Here is a 12,496-nt window from a genome sequence, read left to right as displayed (position 1 = left end):
TGTCTATTTCTGCTTCATTGACTACGCTCAAGCCTTTGATTGTGTGGATCACAACAAACTGTGGCAAATTCTTGAAGTGATGGGAGTACCTTACCTGTCTCCTGAGAAACCTGTACGAGGGTCAAGAAGCAACAGTAAGAACCAGACATGGAACAGCCGATTGGTTCAAAATTGGGAAAGGAGTACAACAAGGCTGCATATTGTCACCTTGCTTATTTAACTTAAATGCAGAGTACATCATGAGAAACGCCAGGTTGGATGAATCACACGTCGGAATTAAGATTGCGGGGAGAATTATCAACAACCTCCGATATGCAGACGATACCACCCTAATGGCAGAAAGCGAAGAGGATCTAAAGAGCCTCTTGTTGAGGGTGAAAGAGTGCAAAAGCTGGTTTGAAACTCAACATTAAAAAAACGAAGATCATGGCATCTGGCCCCATCACTTCCTGGCATAGAGAAGGGGAAGAAATGGAAGCAGTGACAGATTTTACTTCCTTGGGCTCCAAGATCACCACAGACGGTGACTGTAGCCATGAAATTAAAAGAGGCTTGCTCCTTGGGAGGAAAGCTATGGCCAACCTAGACAGCATAGTAAGAAGCAGAGATATCACCTTGCCGACAAAGGTCCGTCTAATCAAAGCTATGGTTTTCCCAGTAGTAATGTATGGCTGTGAGAGCTGGACTATAAGGAAGGCTGAGCGCCGAAGAATTGATGCCTTCAAACAGTGGTGCTGGAGAAGACTCTTACGAGTCCCCTGGACTGCAAGGTCAAATCAGTCAATCCTAAAGGAAATCAACCCTGAGTGCTCATTGGAAGGACAGATACTGAAGCTCGAATATTTTGGCCACTTAATGCAAAGAGAAAACTCTCTGGAAAAGACCCTATTGCTGGGAAAGACTGAAGGGAAAAGGAGAAGGGGACGGCACAGGATGAGATGGCTAGATAGCATCACCGATGCAATGAATATGGACTTGAGCACGCTCCGGGAGAGAGCGCAGGACAAGAAGGCCTGGCGTGCTATGGTCCATGGGGTCACGAAGAGCCGGACATGACTGAACAACAAGGATGCTTTTGCTGGCTCAAACAAAGGGTCCATCTAGATCAGTGTCTTGGTTCCTAAAGTAGCCAGCCAGCCACACACAAAGGAAGCCCACAAAGGCCAACTTATCCCCTGCCCCACTGTCCTGAGATATACCACCACAACCCACAGAGGTTACATTTAGCTTGCTGCCCCAGCCCACAGTCAGTCTCAGGTAGTAATATGTGAAAAGGTGTGGGAATGTAGAGGGGGTTGCTTCCCTCTACCCCCTGTGCAAACCTAAGGGGGGGAGAGAAACACAAGGCAATGGTTGATTGTTCTGGGCTACAAATACAGGAGGCCTAAAATGTTCCCAAATATTAGCTGGGATATAAACAGTGATTCAAGAGGCAGGGCAGAACTGCCTGGGAGAAAGAACAGGTGTTCAGTTCTTTGTGAGGTGGACAGAGTTGCAAAGTCACTGGCTGCCATATTTTTCCCACTGCATAGAGTTACATGCCAGATAGAGTTGAAGTGAAAAACACTGGAAGACTACAAAATGCAACAGGATTTTTTTTTTTTTAATGGCATCAGGAATTGATTAGGAAACAATGAGATGGAGTGGGCACGTAGTTCAGCCAGCAGGCACAAGGTTTGCACGCAAAAGGTCTCAAGTTTAGTTCATCCTTTCCCAATAACGCTGAGAAAGACTCCCATCCGAGAGGCTGGAAAGCCACTACCAGTAACCAAATAGTGCTGAATTAGAGAGACCAGTAGTCTGTCTCTGTGTTAATGCAGCTTCCAATGTTCTTATCTAAATTCAGCCCTTAATTCAAAACCATGAGGACCAAAACCTTACTTTTTATTTTTAGGCCAAAATAGCAGTGGTAGAGCCAGGGTCTACCTAAAGGGTGGGCATAGTCAAGCACCTGCCATGGCCCACACCTCCAGGAGGGTCCCCCTGGAGTTGCTCCCCCTTTTCAACATCAAAACCTGCTTGTTCAGCTGCCTCTCACCCTGGCTCAGACAGCTCACTAGCTCTCTGCCAGTCAAGCAAGCGAGCTGTAGCAATGATGAGAAATAGGATAAGGAGCATGAGCAGGTGATGACAATGGCGGTGAGAAGAGAGGGGTGCATTGAGCAGGACTAAGCTACACTGAGAGCCATGGTCTGATGTCCTAGGTTTCTACCTCTGTCCATTCATGAAGTTTGATCTTGCACACCACCCGTTTGACACAGTCATATACCAGTGGCCAAGCCTTCCAAGTGAAGACCAGTGAAGGTTTGCTGAAAGTTCACACATTTGAAGAACATTTGCCAAAGTCTGGAAGAATTAGGGCACAATCCTATGGATGTTTAGGCTGGAAAAAAGTCCTACAACTCCCAGCATCCCCCAGCCGGCATGGTTGGCTGGGGAATGCTGAGAGCTGTAGGACTTCTTTTCTTGTTTAAACATCCATAAGATTGCATCCTTAGAGAATGTAGGCAGTGGGGGGAGGGGGGTAAGGAGGATCATTTTAGTATTAATATCAAATACCTTGTCTTCCTCAGGGGGAAAAAATACCAACAAAATGCAAGACACATTAAGCCAACTCCAGACCAGGTTTGGCCACACAAGAACATACCCTCACCTGGCATGTTCTTTCTGGCAAACTAGCCTATTCACATATCTCAAATCCTCCCACAATTGCTATTGGGTTGCATTTTCAAAAAACACCAAGACAGTCCCTGAAGCACTGGGATTTATTCCAGAACAAAACCAAGATCATGTTGCCTCCACCACAAACACCCAAATCTTTAAAATAAAAGAAAGGGCACTTTTAAGTCATTTGCGTCTTAGCATTCTTTGATGGCTGCATCAATTTCTGGAATAAGTGTCTTCAAGTTGATCCATTGTTCAGCAGAGAGGGAGAGCCCTAGATACAGGGGGAAAGATACATATATTAGTAAGTTTGCTGGCAAGATTCACCTGGAGTGAATTAAAAATTGCTTACAGACGACCAGGCAAATAACCTTTACAAAAGTCAACTCTTTAAAATTTTCAGATGGCTTACATATCTATGTTTAGGCAGGCTGGATAGAAAAAGTTATTATGGACTTAACTTTTGAGGCCTTATTTGCAATGCTCAATTACAGTTTTTGGCCATGTTAAAATGAACAGAGAGTGGTGCCATCTCGTGACCATGTCCCCTTACCTTTCCGGCCAGGTTTCATTTCACCAGCCTTATCCATGTAGAATTCCCGGAGGTCTACAAGGACGTTCCCCTTAAAGTGGGACACACGGACATAGCACAGCTTCCCCACCTAGAGAGAAAACCCACATATGAAACAGAACTAATTCTTTGTCAGTAAGAATTGTAGTACAGGGGTCAAAGCACATTAGCCCACCTCCCCAAGTTCAGCATGTGCATGACGTAGGGTGGGCCTCCCCAGTGCCAGAACAGGGAACCATGCAGAGGTACAGTGGGGCACCTCCTCTGTGGAAGGAAACCAGGGTGGGCAACTTGTGGCCCTCCAGATGTTGTTGGCAGTCCAACATCTGCTATGCTGTTTAGAGCTGATGGACATTGCAGTCCAACAACTTCTGGAGAGCCAGAAGTTGCCCCCACTACTGTGAACTCCCCAGTTCTTGTTAGGCAGGGATTATTTTTTTTTTAAAAAAAGGGTATTTCTTTTAATTCATAGATGTCTATACTTTTACATACTGAGTATGTAGGAACCACTCCCTTATTCTGGAGTGGCCTCATTTCACTCCTAAAGTGATTGGCACGGAACCACCCGCATTTGCTGTCAGAGGGAGCAAGCAAGTCCTGCAAGAAAAATACTTGCTACCAAGTAATCACACCTCCTAATATTAGTGCTCCTACTCAGGGAGCCAGCAAACTGGCCGTGCTCTCTTGAAGAAGGCCATCTATCCTCTCTGCCCATCCATCCTCTCTGCCCTATTTTCCATTTCCCTTTTCTGACTAACACTCAATATTGTATACTCAGTCCCCCGGGCTGTTTTTTCAGGACTGTTGTCCCCTCAAGATTGTATTATTTTTTGTACTTCTGCAAGTCTCAGGGTTTTCCTAAGCATGCCAATACATCCCTCTCATTCCTTGGTGGACCCTCTTTGGCTCTAGTCCTGTCGGCACTCGCCATCTATTAGAGGGAGTGATATTACATCGGGCCTCTTTGAAACATGGAATACAGCATTTTCTTGTTTCAGGATCTGGGATTTGACAATTGAAATCTGGAGACAATAGATAGCAGGAGCTTGTCCTCACATACTAGTGTTTGGAAATACCTGGAACATGACTTCTTCACCACTGTCCTGGCTGGAACTATGAGCTGCTGGTGCTGGTGGCAATTTGGATTCAGTTTTGGCTCTCTTTTCCGGTTTCAAATGCTTCAACTTTTTCTTCCTCTGTACAGAAGGAAGAAGAAGACTAAATGTCAGTGTGGTTCACTCTCTCACTAGCTACGGGTTGTGTAGATGTGACCGTTTTTGGCTTTCTTGTTCATATTACAGCAACCATGCCCCACATAGGTAGGTTCAACGCTGCTCCTCCCACTGCTGGACCCCTGTGGAAATTATAACTGAATCAAACTGGCAATTAAATAAAGAATGCCACCCTAAACATGATTATTTGAAAGTTACTCTATCTAAGCCTAAACCACAGTTTCAGTAGGGCTGTCTTCAGAGCCACTGTGTTTAAGATGGGAGCATTACTGCAAAAATATACTAATTTCTCATTAGTGTAAAACATATCTTCCAGATTAAAAAATACCCTCTTCCAGAAATCCAACAAATGGGACAGAATTTATCTCCAGCTCCCGAAGCAGACCAGACACCACTTTGCCCCTTCTGTGCCTCCACCGCCAATATTTTTACTAGTGCCACCACTCAGCCCACCAGAGCCCAGACATGGTCCAAGTGCCCATCCCAGAAAAGCACTGGTGCAGATAGATAATGTGAGGTTCTGGATGTAATGCTTTCCTGGGATTCCTTCACGTGTATTACTTCAAAAAGTTGTAAGTCAGGCTGGCTGCCTTCAGGGGCCCTCCTGCTGAATGCAACATTATATATTTGCTCCACTGTCCTATACTAACAGCACCACTGAACAAGGAATACTACATTTCCACCTAAATTTAATTCACTTCTCTGGGTCCTCTTGAAGGTACCTGGTTAATCCCACTTAATGCAAGAGCCATGGTGGATAAAAATGGTAAACTAGACAGGGTTTTGGCCTGATCCAGCACAACTCTTCCTATGTTCTTAGGCGCTGGTGCCTTTTTGAAAGACTGGCAGCTCAACCCAGTGCAGGCCTACTCAGAAGTAAGTGCCACCGAATTCAGTGATATTTACTCCCAGGGAAGTGTGAATGAGAACTGCAGCCTGAAGGAAATGAAGACACACTTTTAAACAAAAGGTAAACATCGGCTGCTCTGTAGTAGAAGGAAATGTAATGCAAGATTACCCCCCCCCCTTCATTCCCTAACACATCAGAATCATATTAGCTTTGAAGACGCAGGCAGACACAGAACTTGCACCCGCACCATTTTTAAAAAATACCCTCTTGCAAACAACTAAAGCTTAATGTCATTTGGCTATGTGGTTTAATAGGAAGATCAACCAACTAAAGCATTTGTTGATTGGTTTAATAGGTAGGTTGATGGACAGATCAACTAATGCTTTAGTTGATTAATCTACCCATTAAACTACAGAGCCAACGGACAAAATAAAAAACAGGCTGGGAGGCACATTCAAAATGTGGTGGTGAAAGTCCACATTTTCCCCAAACATACAATGCCTTTTACAAAATTGTCTGTTCTATTGTATTTGCTGCCTTCCCTATTTATTTTTATTTTTTTTAACCAGGGCAATGTAGTGTTAGTGCTCTCATTGTAGTGTGTAATATTTTGATCGTATTTGTAAACCATTTGTAAACCTGCAAGGATGAAGTGCGTTTTTAAGGTGTTTTAATACAATAATTCTGAGCTAGTTCTCAGCTGTATTTGTTAGGAGTGGAGGACAAGGATTCCAGTATCAAACTTGTGACAATACTCCAACAAGCATGCTCCAATGCTCCAACAAGGCCACAGAAAAAGAACTCAGACATTCCTTCTTAGATCAGATCAAGATCCAAATAGATTTGATCTATCAACCAAATAGATGCTTCCAGCATTCACGAATGACCAGGGTAGAAATGCTGCTGTACCCAGTGGCAGCTGGTGCCCCTTAGGGCTGGTGGGGCAGAGGACAGGGCAGGTGTTCAATATTCAACTGGTGGAGGAATACAGAAGACTACATATGGCACTTGGAAGCAGTGGAGTAAATGGACCTGGTTTTTTGGGGGGGGATCTCTCTACCACAACTACATAGGGGACAGGCAGGGGGTCACTGCCCCATTTGCCACAAATATAGAGGTGCCTCTGGCTGTGCCCACTTCTTTACAAGGTTTGCACCCCCCTTGGTGTTTGCATTTATGCCCCACTTTAGCAGTGTACAAAGCTCTCCACATACACAGTCACTGCAACCCTTACAACACGCTTGCAAGGCAGGCCTTTGAGGCTGTATCTATTTTGCAGACTGATGCATTCGCTGTACCTTATTCTTGGTCTCCTCATCTGATCCCTTGCCCACCGAGGTAGTTTCCACATTAACCTTTGACTCTGACATTCTGGAGAAGGGACAAGAGATCCAGTACTCAAGAGTGAATATTGATCTTTCTATAAATTCAGAAGAGGATGATACTATGCAGGAAGTCTAAGATGCTCCATTAGGTTTTAATAACTCCAACTCCTTTGCTCCCCCATTGGTTCTCAAGTCAAACACACCTCTCACCACAGCTTTGCAACTGCTCTGCTTCCCCAGTCCTTCTGTGACATCACAGCAGCTTAGCCAATGGCAGGGTGAGTGGTCTCAGAGAGCTGAAAAATGTCAGTTGTGGCATTCAAATCAATCTGAAATTCGGGCCAATACAAACTCTTTGGTGGCTTTACAGCTACTACAGCTCCCCCGGTGAATACCTCACCTCACGGAGCTCACCTCTGGCAGAGCTCCTATGCCTTCAGCATCTACAGGGCAGGCAAAAATTCAACAGGTGAGGCCTTTTTGCATTCCTGCTCAAGGATGCAATATAGCCCACCCTAGGAGGAGGAGCAGTAGTCAAAGAGATACAAAACACCTTCATGGAAGCACAAAGGCAAGCATTTAGGACAGGAGTACAGGACCAGAGACCCAGGGACTGATTTAGCCCTCTGGTGTACCCCAAATTCCCCACCCCTTTCCCATGACCATCAATTGTTCAATGGTTTCCAACCTATTGTGCAGTTTTTTGCCCCACTCCAAGAAGGTCAAAATGCCTCTCCTAAGGTTTAGTTACTAGCAGTAAGAACTTTAAGATAGATTATGCTAATATTTTCACCCCTCCCCTTTTGTCTTTGGCCTCACCCACCACTGGAATGCAGCCCCCAAGATCTTCTGCAAGATTAAACCCCGCTCTTGGGCTGAAACAGATTCCCCACCCCTGATTTAAAAGATTACACCCCCTCCACACCTGCTCACAGGCATAGATTACCCACTCTCCATGCCTTCACCTACCCATCCATCAAATACATTTTCTCTCCTGTCCTTATGAGGCTTAATAGAAGCATCCACACAGAGAAACCCTTAAAATTTTGTTGTTGTTGTTCAACACTCTTACAGACACCAAAGAACAGACCTTTCACACTCCCGCCCAACACCCCTGCAAGGAAGCAAACTCAAGCAAAAGAAAGCACTGATCCCCAAAGACACCACTGCTAGCAAACCCTACCTGAGATAGCAAGTTCACAATAGCCAGCTATTTGCCCTGGGCTTCCCATTCTTATATCCTAGGCCTTGCCCCGCCCTTACTTTCATCCTAACCCTCCACCAATCACCACACTGGAGGTAGATTTCCCAGGTGAGCGAACAAATCATTTTGTCAGGACATCAAATCACTTTGTCCTTACAAATCACTTTGTAAGGACAGCCTGGAGTATTTAAAGGGGACTAGTCACCTCTTAGCTATGGGGGGTGGGGGGATCTCCAATGTGGTGCTTATGGGCACCCGCCCCCTCCAGTTTTTTTATTATTTTTAAGGCTGCTTTTAAATTATCATCCTTTTAACCTGCTAGGCTAGCAGCATGCAGAGGGAAGTAACTGCTCAACTCCAGCATACCATTATTTCCATATGGGCCCCAGAGGCATTTTTAGAAAATAAGGAAGTTGGGTGATTACTGCCCAGTGCTTTCCTTTAAAACATGACCAGCAAAAAAGAAAAAGGTAAGCAGTGTGTGTGTGTGTGTGTGTGTGTGTCTCTGTCTGTCTGTCTGTCTGTCTGTTGCCTGTGCTGTGCTCTGCCTATGTTAGTTAACTGATTTGTTTGTCTGTTTTGGTATGGTGCATATTTTGCCTGGGTGGTATGTATGTTATGTGTTTTACCTGGGTGTTGGCATTTTTTAAATATGGATGTGTATATTTTGCGTGAGAGAGAGAGAGAGTTTTCTGAGCACCACCAGTTTGCCTTCTGTGAAATGGAAATCTCGTTGCTTCTCAGGGTGAATATGTGGTTTGGTGTTTGGAGCTCAGACCTCACTCACTTCTCTGTTTTGTATTCAGTTTCTTGGACAAGTTACTTGTCTCTGAGCCACAATTTCCCTTCTGTGAAATGGGTCTTGGACCAAGAAACTGTGGGTTCAGAAGAGCAGTTTGGTGTTTTGGTGCTCAGCCCCCATTTCTGCCTTGTTCTTGGGCAAATCACTTTTCATCTCCCCAGTTTGGCATCTAAAAAATAAGTGTTTTATAACCAGCCACGCCCACCATGGCAGCCATTTTATGAATGGGCAAGCTCCACTCTGGTACCCATTTGGTGAGTGCACCCATGACACTCAACATTCCAACTGTGCCCACCAAGTTTAAAAGGTCAGGGACCTCTGGCTTAGCCTAATTCAACCCAGTAATTCAAACAACTGTTTGGAGCTGGCCAGCAGACCAAGTCAGGAATCAAGCAGTCATCCAAGCACTCTCCACAAAGCATCACCAGGAAAGCAAAATGGTGTTATTGATCTCTTTTGCCATTAATGCCCAGCATCTAGTGATCAGAAAGATACTGCCTCTAAAACGTTGGCCCTAGGGCAAGCAGAGATAGGCAACCTGAAGCCCTAAGGCTCTTGGCATACTTTCAAAAAGCTAGAGGGGGCAGATTGAGAGAGAAAGGGGGTGTCAGAGAGAGAGAGGGAGAGAGGGTGTGTGAGAGAGAAAGAGAGAGCAGGAGAGAGAAAAGGGAATGTAATGGCAGGAAGAGAGAGAGTAGTCTCATCAATTGCCAGCATATGGCCCCCAACAGAATGTTGCCTTGATAGAAATACATTCCCCACCCCTGATCTAAAGATATATGATGCCTGATGTGGAGAAAAGGGAGAGAGAGAATTGTTTCCCTACTAGAAGGGAGGGTGGTATCCGATCGTACTGAATGTCTAACTGGAGAGGCAGGGCAGCAAAAGGAAAGATTTCACAGTGCAGGGTTAATTTATGGAACTCACTGCCACAAGATGTAGGGATGGCTGCTGGCTTAGGGCCACCAGCCTCCTAAAGCGCCTCCCCCTATTGCAATCTGCCTGCTATTTACACTTAAAAAAAAAAAAACCATGAACAGCGTAAAGCAGAAATGGGACACCTGTGGGCCTCCCCTGCCACAATGGCAGCAAAAGTGCAATTTTGCGAGCAAACAGGGCAGACAGGAAGCACCTGCCTTGTTTGCAAGCAGAATCATGCTCCTGGAAGCCACTTGACCCCAAGAGGTTGCCCAACCCTGGTCTAAAGTCTATTTTTCCGGCCCTTGGCTGGCTATAAAGGAGGATTAGAGAACTTTGTGGAGAATATGTCTGTCCATGGAGCCTCCAGCTTCAGAGGCAGCCTACCTCTGAATACCAGTTCCTGGGGAACAGTGAGGGAGGGCTATTGCTTTTACGCCTTGCTGGTGAGCTTCCCATTGAGGCATCTGACTGGCCGCTGAAAGATGCTGGACTATACCTTGGCTAGATCCAGCAGGATTCTTCTTATGATGCAGTCACCTTGCTGAAGCTAAATGCCTGTGGGTGAGATCAGTGCCTGGATTAGAGAGCACCCAAGGTGCCCTCTATACACCAGCTGGGGGTTATGGGAGTTGTAGTCCAACACATCTGGCAGGTGCCAGGTTGGGGAAGGCTATGTTTGACAATATAAGCAACTCGAATGGCAATGTAATAAAACCTGAGGCTGTGCTTCTGACAGTCACATATACCAGCCACTGACAAAAAGTCCATCCTTGGAATATTAATCTAATCTTTTAAAATCCATGTATGTGGCTTGCAGCAACCACATCATGTGGCAATGAGTTCCGTAGGCCGGATTGCAAGCAGAGTTGCTAGTTTTTGAACTATTATTATTATTTAATTATATTTATGACTCTTTTGCATTAAAAGAAACTTCTAAGCAATGTACAAAAATACAGCATAAGATAATAATGAAACACCGTATATTACTGTACTATACAGTACTGTACTGTACTATATACAGAAGACAAGTTTACCTTCCTGGGAACTGGCACTGAAAATCTAGAAGTGTTGGGCCTAAAAGTCACCAGCACTTTGACTTGTGACCAGAAACATAGTAGTATCCAATATCGCTCACTTAAGCACTAGTGAGATATGTTCTTTGTAGCTGGGCCCAGTGCGTTTTGTACTAACTGAAGCATTGAGCAGGGGGTTGGACTCGATGGCCTTGTAGGGCCTTTCCAACCCTACTATTCTATGATTCTAAATAGTCATCAAAGGCAGCCCCATGCACAATTGCATTGCAGTAGTCTAGTCTGGAGGTCATCAAAATGTGGACAACTGTTGGGAAGGCCTCATCACCTTGCCCATTTTAGGGCACAATCCTATGCAGTTTTAGACAGGAAAAAGTCCTACAACTCCCAGCATTCCCCGACGTGTTGAATTTTGAGCAGTGAGGCCCTGAATTCAAATCTCTGCCACGAATATTCGCTAGGGAACTGCCTAACCTCCTACCTCACAGTGTTATTGTGTGGAAAAGAGGGAAGAAACTGAACATGTAATGCTGCCGCTCAACTTCTTGGTTGGGATAAAAATGTTATGATAAATAAAATGGGAATGTTTTACAAGGCCATTTTAAATCCTTTCGTACCCATTAGCAAATCTGATGCAAAATGAACTGGTATTTAAGAGCAACAGTTTTTACCTACGCATCCAATTTGCTAATGAGTAGAGGATTTACAATGGCCTGTGTTATTCACAGGTTGGCTGGCTTCTTTTGCACTCTTACAGACTTCCTAATATTGGGTTTCCTCACTTTATTACAAATTTGATTATGAAAGCCTTTTTCAGATTTTGTTAAATGGTCCACTACATTAACATCTACTTATTAATAGTATCTGAGTTCAGAAGACATTAATGTGCACTTTAGGATGTTGGGGTGGGGAAGCATTACCATTTCATGGATTTGACACAGGAACAGAGCTAAGCCTTCTCCGTTATGGCTCCAGAAAAACAAAACCTCCTCCCTGAAGAGTTACCTCTTTAATTGAGCTTTTGGATAGGTTATAAAATGACTTGAATGAAGCCTCAAGCTAGACTGGTCCCCCCACCCCCGCCGTAGTCTTTAACCTATAAGTTTATTATTACTTATTTTAAAGTATTTATAGTTGCTTTTGCTGTGAGCTGCCAGGAAAAGCAGTATGACAAGTAGCCATTTTTATAAAGACTTTTCCAAGTGTTACCGAGAACGTGGGACACACTTTTAAAAGTGATGTGCCTACCTTGGGACTTGCAAAGTCCAATTAAAGGTTCCTTTTTTTTTAATGGTACAGCCTGCATATATGGGTAGTATTCCTTTTAACTGTGATTTTTAAAAGGCTTGATATTTATGTTGGTTGTAGGAACCATTACATAAGGAATTTTTGTACAATGATGGGAGTCTGGCCCTGAGGAAAAGCACCTACTCAAAACTCAAAAGCTTCCACCACACATTAAAAACGCGGTTGTTCAGGCAGGCATTTGGGGTGGGAGTTAGGGTAATTTTAGAAATGTGATGTTTTTAATGTTGAATTTTATTGTCTTGAACTGTTTTTATTGTTGCACGTCACCCAGAGTGGCCAGCCAGATGGGCAATTAATAAATTTAATAAACAAACAAACAGGGAGAGCTCTGAATTCCCCATTAAGTTACTTAAGTTAGCTGTGGCGGGGTGGTGGTGGTCCGTGGCTCCTTGCTGTTGAAGGGACAGCCATGTTTTCTTCTTCTTGCATTATGGACTGTAAAAGTCCAGGTCAGAGATAACACTGCCCCTGCAACAAATCATGGTTTGTCAGAGCATGAGCAAGCTCCTTCCTCCTCCTCGAGCGTTTGGCAGCAGCGGTGAGTTCATGGTTTGTTAATCCAGTTTCTCCATAATGGACAAACCAGGA

The 12,496-nt window shown here is 44.5% G+C and overlaps 1 protein-coding gene across 2 annotated transcripts; it reads right to left on the bottom strand.

The window, feature by feature from the left end:
- Positions 1-2,748: 2,748 nt before the first annotated feature.
- Positions 2,749-7,943, bottom strand: LOC146333661 (activated RNA polymerase II transcriptional coactivator p15-like). Of its 2 annotated transcripts, XM_084825525.1 has the most exons (6): positions 7,826-7,883; positions 6,846-6,938; positions 6,616-6,688; positions 4,312-4,431; positions 3,218-3,326; positions 2,749-2,938 (listed from the first exon to the last, which is right to left on the bottom strand). In XM_084825525.1, exons 3-6 carry the CDS (start codon positions 6,685-6,687, stop codon positions 2,859-2,861), a joined length of 381 nt encoding a protein of 126 aa, XP_084681651.1. In that variant the 5' UTR covers position 6,688; positions 6,846-6,938; positions 7,826-7,883; the 3' UTR covers positions 2,749-2,858. The 2 variants fall into 2 exon arrangements, with proteins under 2 accessions (XP_084681651.1, XP_084681650.1); XM_084825524.1 differs by lacking the exon at positions 6,846-6,938 and having other exon boundaries at positions 7,826-7,943.
- Positions 7,944-12,496: the final 4,553 nt, after the last annotated feature.

This window comes from Heloderma suspectum, chromosome Z (assembly GCF_057233095.1).
Source record: "Heloderma suspectum isolate Gila_16-S chromosome Z, 16-S_ref, whole genome shotgun sequence".
Lineage (NCBI taxonomy): Eukaryota > Metazoa > Chordata > Lepidosauria > Squamata > Helodermatidae > Heloderma > Heloderma suspectum.
Note: the sequence above shows the minus strand (reverse complement) of the source record. Positions and strands in the feature narration are given on the sequence as shown.